Consider the following 19,030-nt stretch of genomic DNA (forward strand, 5'->3'; position numbering starts at 1 on the left):
GCTGAACCAGAAGCAGAGTTCTTAGGTTAAAAAGCAGACCCTGACTTGTGTAAAGTGATACAACTGCGTAGGAGCTGATGCAAAATAAATCATGTGTCACCTTTGTGATGCTTTTAAATGTTCAGGCTTATAGGGATGGTAAGAATTCAGGTTGTGGTTTAGTACAATAAATAACAATCCAGCATTTTCTGTAGCTCAAGTAGAAGTGATCTTTGGATCAGGTTGTGCTTTTTGACTTTCTTTTCTATTTTGAAAGTTGTTGGAGAGGCACCTTCCTGGGTTTGAATTTTATGGACAAATGTAGCTCACCAACAAGGGGGCTGGAGAAAACTATTCCAGTTTTAGTAGGATGCTGTGAATTTAAATTCAGGAAGATTTAAGAATTCTGAAATACAGCTCAGAAGCATGTGAACATAGCAGTGGCATTACTTAAAAGAAAAAGGGTACTTTTTGAGTATGATGGAGATTCATTTTAGAAGATTTTATTTAGAAGATGTCTGTATGTGTAATCTTATTGCAGATTGAAAGAGCCACAAAGCCTGATGTAAGAAACTGAGATTTGAGAACTCCCATTTGATTAAATTCTATGTATTCCTCTGATCTATCTCACTCTTAGGAGGGTATTAAGTGTATAATAGTGTAACTTAAAAGAGTAGAACTGAATAGTGATGTATTTAGTAATGTCATTTGCAATTAAAAACTCTGGGGAAGGGTTATGGTAATATAAAAATATAAAAATAGTACCGTCACCTTGTCCTTTGACATTGGTTATGCTTGCCTGAAAGGAAGTATCCTTCAGGTCATCCAGCATGCTGCAGATCATTCACTATTACAGGTGGACGTTGTATTATAATTCCTTACAAAATAAAGATGATGATCAAATTACTGGTTCCGTAAAGATACCCCTTTAATATCTTTAAAATAATTTCTGGTGGTCTGTTATGTCACACTGCTGCAAGACGCAGTGCACAGTAGGTGCTGTGAGGAGAATTTTACATCACTTCAAAATATAAGCAGCATTTGCCTTTATAAGCAGTAGATTTTATTGCCAGAAATCAATTCTGTCCCCAACCCTCCTCCCCAGCACATGCTGCTTAATATGTTGAAATGAGTAGCTTCAGCTTGCTTTGGTTTTGAGATCTGAAAATGGGCACAGCTAAATCTGGTGGTGATGTGTGAAGAGATGTAAAATACTCCAGAAACTAGGAAGACGCTTGTCTGAGGGAGAGAAACCCGGGCCAATGGTTGTGTTCAAGGACAAGAAAAAAAAAATCTAGATTAGATGGTAGCTCCACTATTTTTAATTGCTGCTTTTTGCATGACTGACTTGATTTTTTTCCCCTTATTTTTTGTATTGTCAGCTTGTAAGTTATACCTCTTCAGATGTTTTGTTCAGTAAGTTTAATTTTTGACAGCAGGAGGGTGGGAGGTCAGGGGTGTTCTTTGTTTCTTGTTTGTCATCGGCGGCTTTTTAGTTGCATTTCTGGGAAGTACATCTCTCCCAGCAACAGGAGCATTTAGTAGCTTGTATTGGGCTTGTCTTGACTTTCATGCCTGAAGCCACTTGTAGATGAAGCTTCTGTTTGGAGGGTTTATGGAGCAGACAAATGTGTAATAGCATGCGAAGCTGTGTTCCAAGGTCAGGAAGCTGTTGACAGTGAATGGTGTGTTCTATGGGATGGGTACACTTATCCTGAAACTATACTAGGCCATGCTGGTAGTATGTTAGTCAACTATGAACAACGAAATTGTTGTAAAATTTTAATCAGATACCTTCAGGTCCAGCGGAAGAAAATTAATAATTTTGCATTTCCATTTCTCCTCAGAAAACCTGAAAAAGGAGTCCAGTACCTCATTGAGCGAGGTTTTGTGCCAGACACTCCAGTTGGCGTCGCCCACTTTCTCCTGCAAAGGAAAGGTCTCAGCAGACAGATGATTGGAGAGTTTTTGGGAAATCGGCAAAAACAGTTCAACCGGGATGTGTTAGAGTGAGTACTGGGGGCTTGGGGAGGGTGGGTAAGCATATTTTAATGTTGAAGTAAGACGTTTGGTCAAGCTAGAGGTAGTAATGGTCTGTGACTGTTTTGTGCTTATCTCTGGCTCTTGTTCTGGAGGGGGCAACCAGGCTTTAAGGGTTGAGAAAGAAAACATGCACATGAGCAAATATTTCTTTCTTTGCTTCCCAGCTAAGTTACTGGTTTTGCTATTGACTCAACGAGATATTCACAAGGATTTATATTCCCTGTAGTCATGTACATTTGTTCTAAATTTATGTTTTAATTTCGCTGGTGTTAAAGTATGATATTTTGAAGTGGTTTTTTCCTTCCTCAGGCTCTCTAATAATTTACTGAATGAAACAAAACAGTATTATATGCAACATAAGGCTTCATCAGTAACAGAATGTGAACATAATTATTACAGCCAAGTGGCTCAGATGTTAAATAAACAGGGATTTCAGCGTGTGCAGGCATATGCTGACCAGATCTATACAAACTAGTCTTTTCCAAAAGATTAGATAAACAAAAACTGTTTTAAAACCTAAAGTAATTCAGAGCAGAAAATTAGACTTTTAGCAGTTTGGTCATAAATTTCTACAGAGCAGACCAAAAAAGAAGTTGCTGTATTTTATGAGGGTGTTCATTTAGAACGGGTATTCTTTTGGGCTTTATTTTTTTTTAAATCTGATATACTGACTGGTCAACATGGATACATCTTAGTCCAGTTTTACTCAAGAAATTGTATAAAAATTTAGTTAGATGTTTAACAAAACTGCTGAGAATGAAAGCAAAAATCCCCACACCTTGCCCATTAAGAAAGAACTAAGAAAATTCCAACCGCAGGTTTTAATCAGAGAAGCTGTGCTGCAGTTCGTATCAGTCTATAGATGTAGTCTTTCTTGAAGACTGAATGCTGATACATAATATTGATACCATAATATTGATCCATTGCAAACATTTTCAGGTTATGGTATCATAAGACAAAGTGTCTACCTTATATTTTCTTTGAATATTTCTTATAGACTGCTCTCACTGGCATCATATGCGAAGAGGTTGGTCACATCCCCTACGGTCATCACTATTATACTGTCAGAACTCACATATCTCAGTTTGCAAGCTTGGACACTGTCTTAATACAGCTAATGCTGTTTGTACGTATCCCATAGACCTTTTTTTAGAGGTCTTCTCTTGCTTTCCTGTGCCTTGTACAGTACCCAGCAGAAAGCAACAGAGGAGGCTCTGTATCAAATCATGCAGAGAAGAGTAGCCAGCCTTACAATACAGAGGGATGGAATATGGCTTGGTTTTGATGCAATCCCTATTCAGCATGAGTCATAATTAGCCACTTGTAATGATCGTCTGGAATCTGCAATTATGAGTCAGACTAGCATGAAGACTTTCCAAAGAGTGTGTATTTTCTGATTTCTTTAAAAGAAAACAGTACAGGTCCTGGATGAGATTATTTATAATCTTAGACAATTCATTTTGTGATTTGAACAAATGGTTTGTCCTCAAGTCAGTCTCAGACAGACTAGCAGAACGTGGGTAAGTAGAAGAGTGTCTCTGCAAAGCCAGATGCTGCATCTGGGATGAGGTGAATTGTAAAGAGTAAGGTCATAATCACCTACCTACAACCCCACAACAATCCTTTTATTGCACTGAATCTGTTTTTAACTAAGCTGTTTCAGCTATGCTTTGGGGTGAGGGACACCCTGTAAGAGGCACAGTTCTCTTGAGAGTTTTCTGAACCTTGCCCGCAAATAGGAACAAGGTATTTTTCCTTAAAATGAGACAAGAGTAGCATTTTGTCTTAAATATTGTTTACAGATTAAAGGTATATTTTGTCAAACTGACAATAGCTCCAGGTTGTTACATAGGAAAGATATTGTAACAGGTGATTCTTTTTCTATTACACAATTTAATTTGAACTGACTTGCTTTGATTTGCGCTCAAGTTTCCCAGACCCTGTAAATTAGGGTGTCTGAACTGTTTGAAATCCTTTCACTGAAGCTTACAAATGTTCAAGACAGTAGCCTAAATTTTTGATCAAGATCTGCATTCTGGGCCTACTGCAGTTACTACCTGGTGGTAGCTCAACTATAAAGGCATTGTCTGGGTGGCATGGGGCTGGCATTGATGTTGTCGCCCTGGCCAACATTTGGGACATGTCAAACATGCTTCCCAAAGCACTGCAGTTCTGCAGTGAGCCTCAGCTTTCTCTCTCTGCCTGACCAAGGAGTGCTTGATGTAACAGAGACGTAGCTGAGGATCTGGCCTGCTGTGTCTTGACTTTGCATTAGAAAACAAAAGTGCAGTCCCTGAAAGAAAGAATAAAATAAAACTGTCATAAAGAACAGTGTTAAAAGTGAGAGGAAAAACATGACATCCTCTTACACTGTACAGGACTCCATCATTTCAGTTCATTACACTACAGGTGTGCAGGAGTACAGGCAAATGGTACAGCAGAGAATCAAGGCAGTTGTAGCTGCAGTGACCCAGCAAATGGTGTGTTCCACTCTTCTTGCCTAAATTTTGTACAGAGGAGGTAAGCAGGGTGTCGTTCCCAGGAAGAAGTTTCAATTAGCTGCCAAGCTGGCAGTGGTGCAGCCTGGCTGCTTCTTGCTGTTCCCTGCCAGGGAGATGCAACTGTAATAGCGAAGATGTGGTCGTTCAGTACAGGCTTATTCACCCAGACTATGGATGTACTCAAGTTCTCCTGCAGTAGCTATAGTCCATTTAATTGTGCTCTCTTTATCATTATGACCATTATAGTATTATCAAGGGTTATAATTTTGCTAACCAGTGTTTAAAAAAAAGCTAAACAAGTACAGCTGATCTTACTGTCAGGATTCTTTTTGCTGTGTAGACCTAGCCAATGTAACTGGTTCCTTCTAGAGAAGTTTTGTCTGCTATTTTGAAGTATGTGCAGAAATGTTCTGGTTCCACTTAACAACATTGACCATCGTGGTGTATCAGCTGCCTCCATGGTTGATATAAAGATTGCTCAAGACCTCTCCCCATTCTGTTGTTGGTCAGCATGTTTCTGGAGGTCTTTAATTGCTTTAATTACTTCACTTTGACTCTAACTTGTTGGGACATGTGCTTTACATCTTTGAAGGAAAAAAGAGCTTTTGAAAGTGTTACAGAACTTGCAGTGGGTGGGAAGACTGTGAAAGTTATTGCAGAACTGGTGATAGGTTTTTAGGTGTGGATTGGAAATGGCATCAGAAATACCATGCCTGTTCATTTGTTTCCTTGTGCTTCTGCATAAAGGAAGAAAATATTCAAGGCAAAGGGAATAAATTGCTTTGGTATTAATCTATGTTAGCTATAATGTTACTAAAAGAAAAATGGGAGCTACTCTAAATTGTCATTGTATAGCTGTACATTTAAGAAAAGGCTTTTAAAACTGGATTGCACTTTCTTTCTGTGGTTTCTGCATTACAATCCTGTTAATTGCAGTGATTCATGTCTGGTTTTTTAAAAACTAAGCTAAATTTAAAGAAAGGAAATTTATAAGCTTCTGATTTTAAAGTAGTCTTTAAACAAAGTAGTAGAATGACATAGTTCGCATTGTTGATTATATTAAACTGGTTTCTTTTCTATTTTTTGTCAGCACTGTGTTTTCAGAGCAAGAAAGTAACTCTTTCTCCATAGGTGTTAACTGAAAGACATGGCAAATGATGGGGAGATGAGAATTACAGTAATAGTACAAGAGTATCCAAACAAGATTATTTTTTTTCTCTGTGTGTAAGAACATTCCTAGACACAGAGCCATTTGGTTCAGATTATTGTGCTTGCTGCAGGCTGTTTGAGATTTGATACTCTGAGCAGTATGAACTATTTATTATTATAGGCATTGTAAAAATTAATTGGCCTGGAAGCACAAAGCCAATAATTACTCTTGGCAATGGTATGTCACTTACATTGGTCAGACATTTGTCATCCCAACAGCTCTTCTGTTAAAAAAATAAATTTAAAAATAAAAGGCCTACTCACATTTATGCCTTGTCATTGATCTATTCTTTGCAATCCTTCCTTCACAGCTTTCTTAACAATTATTGCAGTTGCTGCTGAATGTTTAAAAAAACTCCATGAATCTCTACAAGAGATGGAAAACAGAAAGGCTCTCTTAGTCTCAAAATCTTACCTTTGGTACTGCACTGTTAGAAATTAAAGGACTGAATGACAACATGTTTTTATCGTAGCTGTGTGGTGGATGAGATGGACTTCTCAACAATGGAACTGGATGAAGCACTCAGGAAATTTCAGGCTCACATCCGTGTTCAAGGAGAAGCCCAGAAAGTAGAACGGCTCATTGAAGCTTTTAGGTATGATGCTGAAATAAATTACTCAGTCACCTGTTGTTGTCTGACGGTCAAACTGGAGAACTGGGGGAGTTGCGTGTGTCTAAGTTATTCCCTGCTTATTTGCTCTGTCCTTGTGAGCTACGTACAGTTTCAAATACAGCCCGTCATTTGTGGTAGTTTTGCGAAGTAGGAAATAGGAAGTCTTATTTGCTGGTCCTGTTCATGTCATTTGCATTTTGCAAGGATTTTTGAATGTCTCTAACAATTTGCTTATAGTAGTTTATACGCGTGGAATTATCATACAGTTTCTATTTTAGATAGCTATACTTTATACAGATATTTTATAGATAGTATATTTTATATGCTCGCAACCTTTCATTATGCATTTCAACAATAGTGGAATAAAGAGTATTAGCTTAATACTAACACAAGCATACTTTATCCAGGGCAGGAGGAGATGTAAATCACCATGTGGTGGTAAGCTAAAATGAATGCTGTATCCTTACCTGCTGTCAATAGATATTACTCACTGGAAAAAAATGAAATCCTGAAGCTGTTGTAGCTCAGAATCTGTACTAAGAAGGGAAGTTACAGTGGTAGTAGAAAACAAAAGTCTTTTGAATTCTAGGACTGGCTCATGAAAAGATGTGGATGGAAAACTACATGTATGGAACACGAATAATAGCTTGCTCAGCCTCTTGTGTGTAGCTGTTGGTTTATTTGGTGGAATTAGAATAATAATAGCTCTGACAGCTTCCCTTCTTCGCTTTTTTACAGCCAGAGATACTGCATCTGCAATCCAGGTGTTGTGAGACAATTTAGAAATCCTGATACCATCTTCATTCTGGCTTTTGCCATCATACTGCTAAACACAGATATGTACAGCCCAAATGTGAAACCAGAACGCAAAATGAAGCTAGAAGACTTTGTCAAGAATCTGAGGGGTAAGCAAACACTCATGATAAAGGTCATGAAAGCTGTGCCCTGTAGCCGTCATTAGAGGGACACCATGTATCTCTGGGACAAAGACAAAAATACAGGGCACTTGATTCTGATTTCACCTGACTTAAAGCTGCTGTCACTTATACAGGCTTTAGTTCTTTCTGGAATAGCAAAAACAGAACTAAGCATATTGTATTTTGTCATTTTTATCTTGTTTTTCTTGAGTGGATGTATTGTCAGGTTCTTTATTCCTGTTTATGTATGTATATTAAGGAACAAAAACCACCATGCCATATTGACTTTTGGAAATAACTATTTGCCAGGCTAGGGCACACCTAAGCTTGCCATTAGACTGTTAAAAAAATACAGGTATTTTTTCAAATGTGTATCTCAGACCTTCCTATCCTGGTCCTTTCTGGTGAAAAAAACAGGTTTTTATGAAGCATCAGCTCAGCTAGTGCTGCCTAACAGGAAGCAGTCCCTGTGGGGCTGAGGAGGAAAATTATGCGTGAGTTGATGGTACCTCTTGTTGTTCCTGGGCACTCAAGGAAGAATGGATCAGACAGCATTTACCTTTTATCACAGAAGAACACTTAGTTGTTAGAGAAACGAAATGAGGCTGAAGTCCCCATCGTTTTATTTCCTTTAAGATAGTTTGTGCCCATAGGGAAAAAGCAGTTTTTGCTATAGCTCCATTACTATGTGTCTGTGCAAGGGCCAGGAAAGTTGCCTGCTTAGTCGCTGCAGCCCTCTTCTCTTCCTCCCCCTGCTTTTAAGCACAGGAGAAGCACGACTTAGGGCACAGCCTCTCTTCTTTTGGCAACAATGGATGTAGCAGCATGGGAGCAGAGTAGGCCACTACCACAGGCACCAGCAAGTGTTGGTGTATTGTTGAACAGCCGTTTTCTCCGTGATACACAGAAGTGGGCTGAATGGCAGAAAGACAGAATCAAGTTGCTCAATATATAAAAAACATATCGGCGCATCTCAGACATGTTTTGTATTCATGCAGTTTGTATGTGTGCATGTGGTACTTTCATTCTAGTACTAGTAAAAACAAAATACTTGCTGTGTTCTGAAATTTAAGAGCTTGAAAATGAAAGCCCTCTTTAGTGATTTTATTCTCTTAGATTTATGTAGGACAGCAGTGAACTATCTATGCTTAGCAGATGTTTTAGCTTAGCAAAATTTAAGATAGTGTTGAGATTTCATTGTAAAGTCCTCAAAGGCCCTATGTGAATCTCTTAGCATAACACTAGAGACACATTTGTTGTATTCAATACAGTACATTCTCTCTGAGGTCCAGCCTGGATGCCTGCAATTTGTTATTGCAGGCATTTTTGTAACAAGCTACCATGCCTGTAACTTTAAATGAATGGATCACAAAGGGTGGTCTGTGGAAGGCTTGCTGGTGTGGAGCAGAACAGAGGTGGTATTGCTTGCTTTTAATTGCAAGGAAACTGTATTTTATCACAGTGTTTTTTATGTGAGCAGTTGTTCCCCTGGGTGACAAAACGTTCTATTTTGGCTTCTGAATGGGAGATAAGAGGTTATTGGTTTAAAATGTGTTTGAAAAATAGACGTGCATCTCCCTCTCCCCAGGAAATCCAGCTTTAAATCACTTAATGAAATTGGACTCCTTCCACAGCTATTAAAAATTCAGAATCAAGCATTCAAGACACTGTGGCATTTGTTAAAACACTTGCATGGCAATGATCATCACACAGTGCTGAACAATAATATTGTAACTAGGCTGTTTTGTCGATTCATTTCTCCAGAGTAAATTAATTGTTTATTAAATCATACAGGAAATATTGGTTAAATTAATTTTACTGGATGTTCATAAGGTTCTCTCATAAGCTGTTATTTTATGAACAATGTTGAGAAACCTAAAACATAAAATTTACATAGGAAATTAGCCTTTCTATGACTTTAGATTTAGAGTTTTAAAACTAGTTTTAGATTAGAGTTGTAAAACAAAACAAAAAAACCCAACCTGTGTAATTTCCATCAATGTCTTGGCATACTGGGGGCAGCAAGCTTTTGGACAAAAATCAGTGCTTCAGTAATGAGTAACATAACTTCTGCTGCTTTGGTAAGGGAGGGCCAAGGACAGCATAGGAGGTGTTAGCTGACAAAATACTGGCACCTATAAAATTGTCAGCAGTCTTAGGCAACATTTGCATTACTGTTAGCAGAGGAAATAAAGATCACAGAATCACAGAATCCCAGACTGTTAGGGATTGGAAGGGACCTCAAAAGCTCATCCAGTCCAATCCCCCTGCCGGAGCAGGAACACCCAGATGAGGTTACACAGGAAGGCGTCCAGGCGGGTTTTGAATGTCTCCAGAGAAGGAGACTCCACAGCCTCTCTGGGCAGCCTGGTCCAGTGCTCTGTCACCCTCATTGAGAAGAAGTTTCTTCTCCAATTTCAGTGGAACCTCCTGTGTTCCAGTTTGTGTCCGTTACCCCTTGTCCTATCGTTGTTTGTCACCGAGAAGAGCCTGGCTCCATCCTCGTGACACTCACCCTTTAAATATTTATAACCATGAATGAGGTCTCCCCTCAGTCTCCTCTTCTGCAAACTAAAGAGACCCAGCTCCCTCAGCCGCTCCATGGGATTGCCCATGTTTTTATCCTCTCCTTGCCCGAGAAGTCTACGTTGCTGAGAAATGACCGTGCTTGTTGGATCATTCAGAGCCAGACTGGTAATAGAAACTGTTGTCTGCTGCAGGTGTGGATGATGGCGAAGATATCCCACGAGAAATGCTGATTGGGATTTACGAGCGAATCCGTAAACGGGAACTGAAAACGAATGAGGATCATGTATCCCAAGTCCAGAAGGTTGAAAAACTCATAGTAGGAAAGAAACCGGTAAGTTCACTTTGCACTGCCTGTCAGTTCCTAAGGAGATGTAGGGCAGTGTACAGTACAGAACAATACAGAGGTGTGTTGTTTAGATGAATAAATTGCTTGATAAATTGCAAAAAGCAATAACTGTGAAAGTAATAATTTCCTGTAAGATTGCCTTAATTTTGGAGCATTCACAGTGCAGGTAAATTTTGTTGTTGCAGTCTGGTATTCATGAGTGATGATGTTATGGGTCTTAAACTCTCCTCTATGTGAAGCTTTGCAATTCTGAAATTGGACTGAAATATCTGCATTTTAGGCAGTTCTCATGTTTGTTTCAAGAGAACTGAAGTGTGTTGTTAGAGTGATGTTGTAGAGAATGGTATTTCAACATTTATGCTGTCAGTTGTGGCGCCATAATTTACAAGAGTAATAGAGAACTCGTGTTCACGTCAGCATCTTTCTCGGATTTGCAGCTAGCTCTATGAACTGAGATTTGTAAAGGGAGATTGTGTTGTTTCGTCTCAGACCTTATCTGGAAGTCAGGTCTAAGGGATTCTAGTGCTGGGTTTGAGCATTTGAAGATAGCTCTTGCTTTGTTGTGGGAAAATTAAATCCTATAAATAATTCTTCAAAGCATCTGTTGGAAAAGGAGAGAAAAAAGTAAGGCTGCAGCATTTTTCCCTTTGTTTTAGGAGCTGAGTGAACACAGAGATATTAAGCCCAGTATTCTACATGCTAATAATTGTATCTAATGTGGAGAGGGACAATGGATACTCAGCCTTCCTGAATTCAAGTCCTAGAGTCATCTTCTGAAAACCTTCATGTCAATAGTCACAAAGGCAGCCCAGAGCAAAGGCCAAAAAAAGACTGGACTTGCATGTTTTTGAAATCCTACATCAGTTTTCTATCAGCTCTCAGGAACTTTACTGAAGCACAGACTGATGGGTTGGGAGATTTTTTTGTTAAAGAATAAGAGCATGGATCTTGAGATTCTCCCTATTACATTTAAAGAGCTTTGAATTGTAATCTCTTCTCAGACAAGCCTCAATGTGGGGAGGCAGGGGAAGGGAATGAGGGACCACTCAAAAAAGAAAATCCAATTTACTTCTGTTTTCCAGTACAGAAATATTGAGGTGATCTCTTGGAAGAAGCAGAGAAGACAGAAAGCAAAATTTTCTTAATAAAAGTATTTACATATTTTTGAGCAGAAGGGAAATATTCTAAAGTCAGTATTTGACAGTCACTTCTGCTTTCATATAAAATTTATTTTCCGTAATTATTTGGGGATTTAGGTTTATGTATCGGCTTCTATGGGAGACGTTGTTTTTTCTCCTTTTTTTGTTCAGGCATGTGGCAATTCAAATCCTAGAAGTAATCCTGACCTTGTACGTTAAATGGGATTAAGAAAACAATGTCCTCAATGGAGCCTTATGTCCAAGGATTCTTCTGTTGAGAGACTTAACTGTGTGAAAGAAAACTTAGGAGCTAGCCAACAGTCTTTATTGATAGAAATATTTGTTTTTACTTTATAGGCATTTAGTCATAGTAAGACCGTGACGTATTTACTTGCTATGGTACAGTACTGTGTTTCTCTGAAGTTTAACGAACTTGTATATGTCTTTCTACTGTAGATTGGATCTCTGCATCACGGACTTGGTTGTGTAGGTATTTCTTTCATACTCCTTCAAAGTTTATACTCATTTTAACTGACAGCTTTTTCTTAAACTGGCAAGAATGCCTTCTATTACATTTTAACTTTTTAAAAAATAAGGCTGCTTTCAAGCAATTTTTTCCTATTGTTGCAGTAATAACTCTCCAATGTATAAAGATTTTCTTAAATATATATTTCCCAAAGAGACTGCTTAATTTTTTTTAGTTTTCTAGACCTGTTTTTAGTACACTTTTTATGCATTTCAAATGCTATTAGTACTGTAGAAATTAGGCAACCTGTAAAGAACAAATAACTAAGTAGAATTACAGTTGCACCTCACCTTTCCCCTGGACCCTGGTGTGTTTCTTCTTTCTGTTTCATCTCATGATGGACCAGATTGAATGATACTCGACAGAGGAGCTGCCTGTTAATTTAACAGTTCCCTTCTGAAAGGTAGATGAACATACAGAATACTGATCCCAGATTTAAGTTACAGGCATATTCAATAATAATCCTAAAACTGTTCTTCTAATGCAGTGTTCCACTTACTTTAATTTAACGATAGCATTATTTGCTAGTGCTTTGGACCAAAGAAACCACCTCATAGCAGAGTGCATGTAGTGCTCTGAAATCTGATTACCTTATACAAATTTGATCTTAATGATTTTTTTCCTCGATTATACCTGTACTGTGCAATAACAGGATCTTCAGTCAGGACAATCCAGAGAAGGAACTTTAAACTTTAATTTGTTTTTTCAGTCTTCTTTTTCTTGCTTTTTTCCCTGTAAACAGGTAAAATCATGCAAAGCTAGCTTCATATTCCTAAGTGCAGTACCTGTCATTGTTTCATGGAGTCATTGTCTAGTGGTACCACTGGACTGTAAAAACAAACTGAAAGATGTGACCTTTATAAAATACAGTGGAAGGGAATCTTACCAGATCATCTGATGCCAGGAAGGAAAGCATTGTCTATAGTTAGGTTTCAGTACCAGAGCTCACTGCACGTTCATGGGCTCAATGACTGCCCTTGGGTTTTGTTACCTTGCTGTAGCAAATCTCAGACTGCCACGTGCTGGGGAAACTGAGTCTGGAGGTAGGAGAGAATGAGAAGATGTAACATTATTACTGCCACTTTTCCCTCAGAGCCCGTGTCAGCTGTTCACTTACCAGAATAGCCTGAAAGTAGAAAACATTGATTTCTCCAGCATTCTTCACCACACTGGCTCCTTTAGAACATGTCAGGTTCTCTCTTAAATACCTTCAGTATACAAGTTCAGGGGAGGTAATTAAACTAAATTAAATGCTATTAGCATTTTATCTATTACTAGTATAGGTATCACCAAATGACTTGATAACGAACCAGGATCAAGGGCAGATAGCAAACCCTAAACTATTTTTACCCCCTTGGTTTTTTTTCTTGTCCCCCCTCTCCTTCCCTCCCTCCCACTCATTTAGATAAAAAAGCAGCATTAACAGTCTTTGCCTAGTAAATCTCATGATTCACCTGCAGAATCAGGACTTCTGAAGAAATACAATATACAAATGAAATATATGTCTAGTTACCAAAGAATATTCTCTACTTCAAATTTTTAAAGGATCTCTTTTAATATTCTTGACAAGATATCATCATTTGAATTTGAAAAAAAATAAGTCTCACTAGGTTGAAAACAGCAGACGTATCAGATAAGAAAATGGAAAATTATTCTTGGTTTTCTTGCCAGCACGAGAAAATAAGCCAGACTGAAAATGCATTTACTTTTTCCTGACTTCACCTTTCCCTTGGTTGGGAAAGCAAACATCCTTTGCTTTGAGCTCCCACTTGCTGAATCTTAGGTTCTTTCAAAGTTTTATTGTTCCACAAAGTAAAACTATCCCTAGTAAAACTTTCATTGTCATCCATATACAGGAATGCAGGCTGATAGAGAATATTTATGTAAGAACTTCGATGAAGTTTCAATATCATGCGAGTTTTTGGCATCTAAATCTTTATTTTTCTGTTGGTCTTTTGATGAAAAAGTCTAATGGGCTTAGAGGCAAAAATATTTGAAGTACTCAAGAAAAGACTCTGGGTATGTAAGATAGTCTTTCTTTGCTAAATATTGCTATACTAACCATGAACTTTTGTATTATCCTAGGTCCTCTCTCTACCCCACCGGAGGCTTGTTTGCTACTGTAGGCTGTTTGAAGTTCCAGATCCAAATAAACCTCAGAAGCTTGGATTGCACCAGCGAGAAATATTTTTATTTAATGATCTTCTTGTGGTATGTATTTTCAGGTGGACAGAATTCTAGTGAGGTATTCAGAAATGCTTATCTCCATGCAATCAGTGCCAGTTAAGAGCATGAGCATTCCTAAAAATAAGTATCTATTACCTGTTATTCTGTACTCCAACAACCTTGGGATGATTAAGATTTCAATTTCCTTAATTTTCTTCATTATATATAATTTGCTTTCAAACTGAAGCCTTTTATTGATTCCTACACTCTACTGTAAGAAAGTACTTTGATGCAATAGCTTTTACAACAAAGAACAAAAATTACCTCCGGTTTACCCGTTTCCCTAAATGGAGACATTCTTTATTCCATGAAAAATGAATTCAGATTACCCGTGGTTACTTTAACCTCCTAGTTGTAAATGTGAACTTAAATATAAAATGATGGAACATTGTCATCTTCAGGCTGCAGGTTTTCTGTCAGTTTTTATTACTTACTTGGATGTCAGTAGTTTTATCAAACTGTTTTGGGAGTAATATAGGCCGTATTTGCCAGTTGTAGTAAAACGCCACTGCCAAAAGTTAAAATTAGAAAGAACTAGTAAAAATAAACCTCTTGGTTATAGAGAGTGGTTGCATTCACACTTTAGGAGAACTCCAGAATTGATGGTAAGCAGTAGTACGTTACTTCTGTTGTAGCAAAAACTAAAGGTTTCTACAGCTTTTATTGAGATAGGGAATGATAGGGAAACGGGGCATCAGTGGATGAGGTACTGCAAGGCAGTATTTGGAGGGGCACAGCGGGGAAGCAAGTTTGGAAGGTCCCAGAGTTCATAGGAGTAAGGGCTAAGAGTTCAACTTGTGTGGAGAGGCCCATAGCATATCCTGGCTGTAGTCAGAGTGTAAGAAAACAACGTGAAAGAAAGTGTGGTAGCAGCGAAGTTTTTTAAAAGGGAAACTTAAAACATGTTTACATTTTTACGAACATGTACAGTGCACAGTATGATGCAGGAGTTTTTTCTTTCTGGAATTTCAAGAAGTAGAGTTCTGTAGAATCGAGGACACAAAGGCTTTGTATCTGGATGAAATATTAAACCTTCTGGTTCAGAGATAGCAGTGCTCCAAAGCTAGCTTTGGTAGGAAAAAAATTACAAGTTCGTCTTTTCTGGCAGATCATAGCTTGCTTTGGTGTTTCTGTATGCTAATTCTTATGAACAATCATTTTCCACAAGCACATATGTTTAAAGGGAAATTTAAGTTGTTTATGTGATGACTTTCAGGTAACCAAGATTTTTCAAAAGAAGAAGAACTCAGTCACATACAGTTTTCGACAGTCCTTTTCCCTCTATGGAATGCAAGTTCTTCTTTTTGAGAACCAGTGTAAGTCTTTCCTCTCCTTTTAGTTAACCACTTTATTTATACATACAATAAAATAAAACTGTGTGTGACAGAAAGGGATGGACAGGACTTGATTCTGAATTAATTTGCTCCGAATTTAACTCAGCCCTAAAGTTTAAAACAAAAAGTCAGCATAAGAAACAGCAAGACTGCTGTTAGATTTGTTTTGATTGTAGTCAGAAGCCAAATCCAGCCAAATGTGTTGTTTGTGAATGCTTGTAAAGAATAGAATGTTTGTGTTGAAACATGTGTATCTGTTGCTGAGTCAGTGGTACAGCTGGCTGGAACTGAATGTATGATAATAAATAACCGCTGTTATAATGATATGTGTAATTCAAGGCATTAATTAATTTTTTCTTGATTTACATCTTAACTTTGTGCCTAGGTAAGGTATACTCATTCCAGCATAAATGCAAAGCAGAGTCTGGATTAAAGTTTGTATTTTCTGACACCTTTTGTTTATGTCAGTTGTAATCTACATCAGTGCACGCACAACTCTTTACCTTTAATGCTCGTCAAGCTTATTCTGAACAGACAACAGCCCAACAAAAAGCTCATAGTTTTCTAATGCTCACATAGATTTTAAGCCTCGAGACGGCATCAGTAATAACCACTAGCAGGGCATAGTTGTTTGTATGGCACACAGGGAGACAGTCTGTGTGACGTGACTTATTGGTTTGTAAACCAAGCCTTGACTTTCGTGATAGATTGGATGCAGTTCGATGTGACATGCAGTAGTTTCTGTGCTTTTCCGTTGTGGAAAGCTCTTGGTTTTTGTTTGTCCTTGAGAATGTGCTCCAGTGCTCATCTCACTCAAAAGAAGTCACTGTTAATGAGTCAGAGCATCTGGAGATTTCAGAAGGGAAGATTTTGTAGAGCTTGTAGCACCGATGCAGCCTGCAGATTATTTATGTGCATGCACATTCATTCTCACTTTCTTATGCATACATGCTATAATATAAAATTCATTTTTCAAGGAAGGCCAAATATTTCTAACCTAGATTCTACTGAAAATAGAAGAATATATAATTCCTCTAATGTCAAGTTAAATGCACTTCAAAAAATCACGTAAGCATGCTAAGTAGAAACACTCTATTCAAGTAAACTCAAAAATAGCTACTGTGGAACTAGAAGTAAAAGGCTGGATCCCTCCCAGTGAACTGGAGGCATTTTAAGTGAGACTTCAGCAGACAGTTGGGCTCCTAAGGTGAATTCACTGCAGTGGGTCAGTGAGCTGACTGTACTTGTAATACCAGTGCCTGTCAGGTGGAATGCAGTATTTTCCAACTGGGAAAGAGAAGTATGCTTCCCCTCTGGTTTGTACGATTCATATTCTTCATTCTCCCTGTCTCCAGCAAGCTCTGGGGTATTTTGGCTCAAGCCATCATGCCATTCAGTAAATCTGTGTATAGCAGCTGTCAGAATCAGCTGATTTCAAGTGTAGAAAAGTTAATGTCACTAAAGCAGAAGCGACAAAAATATTGTTATGGCTACTCTTGATGTTGAACAAAATGGTTGGTGTTGACGGTAGAAGAATTGACTTCTAATGATAAAAGTCAAATATGTTGAGAGATCGATGAAGTCCAAATAGGAAAATAATGTCAGGTACCTCTAGTAGATAAATAGGCCATAAGGGAAATTTATTTTACATTTTCAGTGAAAATAACTGAAAATATGAACGACAAGCAGATCACTTTAGAGTAATCTGAAACCAGTGTATTAGCTGTTGCTTAATCAATATGATGCAGAGAGGTATCTCTGGCAATAAAACAGTTTTTGTTTGTTTAGTGTGTGGAGATTTGTTGTTCTTTGTTCATTTGTGAATAGCCCGTGTGACTTAGGGGTTACCAAGTTTCCTTCTTTGGTTTCTTAAACTCCCCCCACACACAGCCCCAAGTGGTGCGCTTTCTGTAGCTGGTTGCTGCATGTCCAGTTTCAGTGTTCAAAGCAGTACGTGATGCTGTCCCATGCTCTCCACCTGGCAGCTTGCCTAGCACCACTCCTCTGCTCCTTGGGCCACCGGGCTGTACTCTGAATGGCAGCAGCTGCAGACAGCTTGGGACACCTATCTTCTTTGGTGGAAGGTAGATGCAGTTGTCATGTTGTAAGGAGAAGCAGATCAGCCATACATTGCTTCTGTGCAAGAGGTTGAGATCAAATTTAGGGCAGAAGCCCCAAATTCTTGCTCCCTCCTTCCTCGCTGTACCCTTTGGGGCTTGCAGTAGGTGGTACCTTTTTCACCTGAGAGTGGTAAATGGGCTTGCTTTACTTTTAGTCACTACTCTGATTTGGAAGTTATGCTTTTTAGAAGGCTACCTTAGCATTTGCACTTGTTTCTCAATATTTTAAGTCTGTATATTGTTGAAACCTAATGACTTTGAGAGACTGCCTTACGTCATCTGCTGGTTCTTGAGGGAATGAATTTTTAGTACGTGGGAGCACTTGAACTTCAGGTTGAATACTTAAGTAAATATTTGAGAGCTTTAGCAAACCGATAAGGTCAGGCAGTTGAGTAAAAGAAAATACTGGGAATTAGAATACGTATTTTGAGTTTTTCCGACACCCCATTCCTACAGGCCTGTGCTTCAAGCCAAGGCTGATTCTGTTTTCTGCAGTAGAACATATCTTCATTGCAAGCTGTCTTTCTGTAAATGAACCTTCTTCTATCAGAAGATATCTTGAGCTGTTAAAATCTGCATTCTCAGATGTGCAGCTAGAAAACAGAGAAATTTTGTTGAAAAATCTACCTTTTATTTTGAAAATGTCCGTAAATGGGCCAAAAGAAGAAGAAAAACCCAGAACTCACCCTTTGTAATTCCTTAGTATGTAATTTCACAGATAATTTTAACCTTTTTTCTTAAAAAAAAAGAAGAAAATAGGATGTCTGGGGAACACAACTTCATAGGAAATACTAAAAGCTGCACATGCTGGTGTGGTTTTCTTCCTGCAAATGTTAAGTTAGAAGTGTAAGACAGTTTCTAGTACTTGATGTATTCAAGTAGTCTTTACTGAGCAAAACTTTGGTCACTACTGGGTAAGGTAGGTCATGGGATCTGCTCCATGAAACAAAAATTGTCCCCTTCAATTTTCTGCATTTTTTTTTCTGGGATTTTTCTTTTCTGTTGTACGTTGTACCTTAAGGGTAACAGCTGCAGGAGGACTGCCTTTCAGTATTTATTTGGTATCTTGACAGTTAAGCAGTTCTAATGTATCTTAGGGATTTTCATTCTAATTCTATGCCTTTGGACTTTTATTTCTCTGACTTTGTTCCCTATATGGTAATATTAGTGAAAAGCCTTCGGTTGTGGGGTTTTGTTTTATAAGAAGAAAAGTAATCGGAATAATCAGAGCTTAGTTTTTCTTGACTCTTTCTTTTAGATTATCCCAACGGTATTCGGCTCACGTCAGCTGTTCCAGGCGCAGATATCAAAGTATTAATAAATTTCAATGCACCAAATCCTCAGGACAGGAAGAAGTTTACAGATGACTTGAGGGAGTCAATTGCAGAGGTCCAAGAAATGGAAAAGCATAGAATAGAGTGTAAGTACAAAGGTACATATAATAGAGCATTTTCAAGCTAATAAAAATAAGAAAATCTTGAATGTGTGTGTGACTCATTAGAACTTTTTAAAAGTTTAAAATAATGTGGGTTTTTTCCATGGCTTTG

At 38.2% G+C, this 19,030-nt stretch overlaps 1 protein-coding gene across 1 annotated transcript in view; it reads left to right on the top strand.

Annotated features, from left to right (window-relative positions):
- IQSEC1 (IQ motif and Sec7 domain 1) overlaps window positions 1-19,030 on the top strand; it is a gene marked incomplete at its 5' end in the record, with an annotated part of 47,065 nt that overhangs the window by 17,966 nt on the left and 10,069 nt on the right. Inside the window, 8 exons of the mRNA XM_010192873.1 lie at window positions 1,827-1,988; window positions 6,206-6,328; window positions 7,085-7,251; window positions 9,984-10,123; window positions 11,734-11,763; window positions 13,889-14,014; window positions 15,246-15,345; window positions 18,742-18,903. Of these exons, the coding sequence (XP_010191175.1) occupies window positions 1,827-1,988; window positions 6,206-6,328; window positions 7,085-7,251; window positions 9,984-10,123; window positions 11,734-11,763; window positions 13,889-14,014; window positions 15,246-15,345; window positions 18,742-18,903 (1,010 nt within the window). The remainder of the gene's footprint in view (window positions 1-1,826; window positions 1,989-6,205; window positions 6,329-7,084; window positions 7,252-9,983; window positions 10,124-11,733; window positions 11,764-13,888; window positions 14,015-15,245; window positions 15,346-18,741; window positions 18,904-19,030) is intronic.

The sequence above is a fragment of the Mesitornis unicolor genome, unplaced genomic scaffold (assembly GCF_000695765.1).
Source record: "Mesitornis unicolor isolate BGI_N332 unplaced genomic scaffold, ASM69576v1 scaffold16049, whole genome shotgun sequence".
Classification (NCBI taxonomy): Eukaryota; Metazoa; Chordata; class Aves; order Mesitornithiformes; family Mesitornithidae; genus Mesitornis; species Mesitornis unicolor.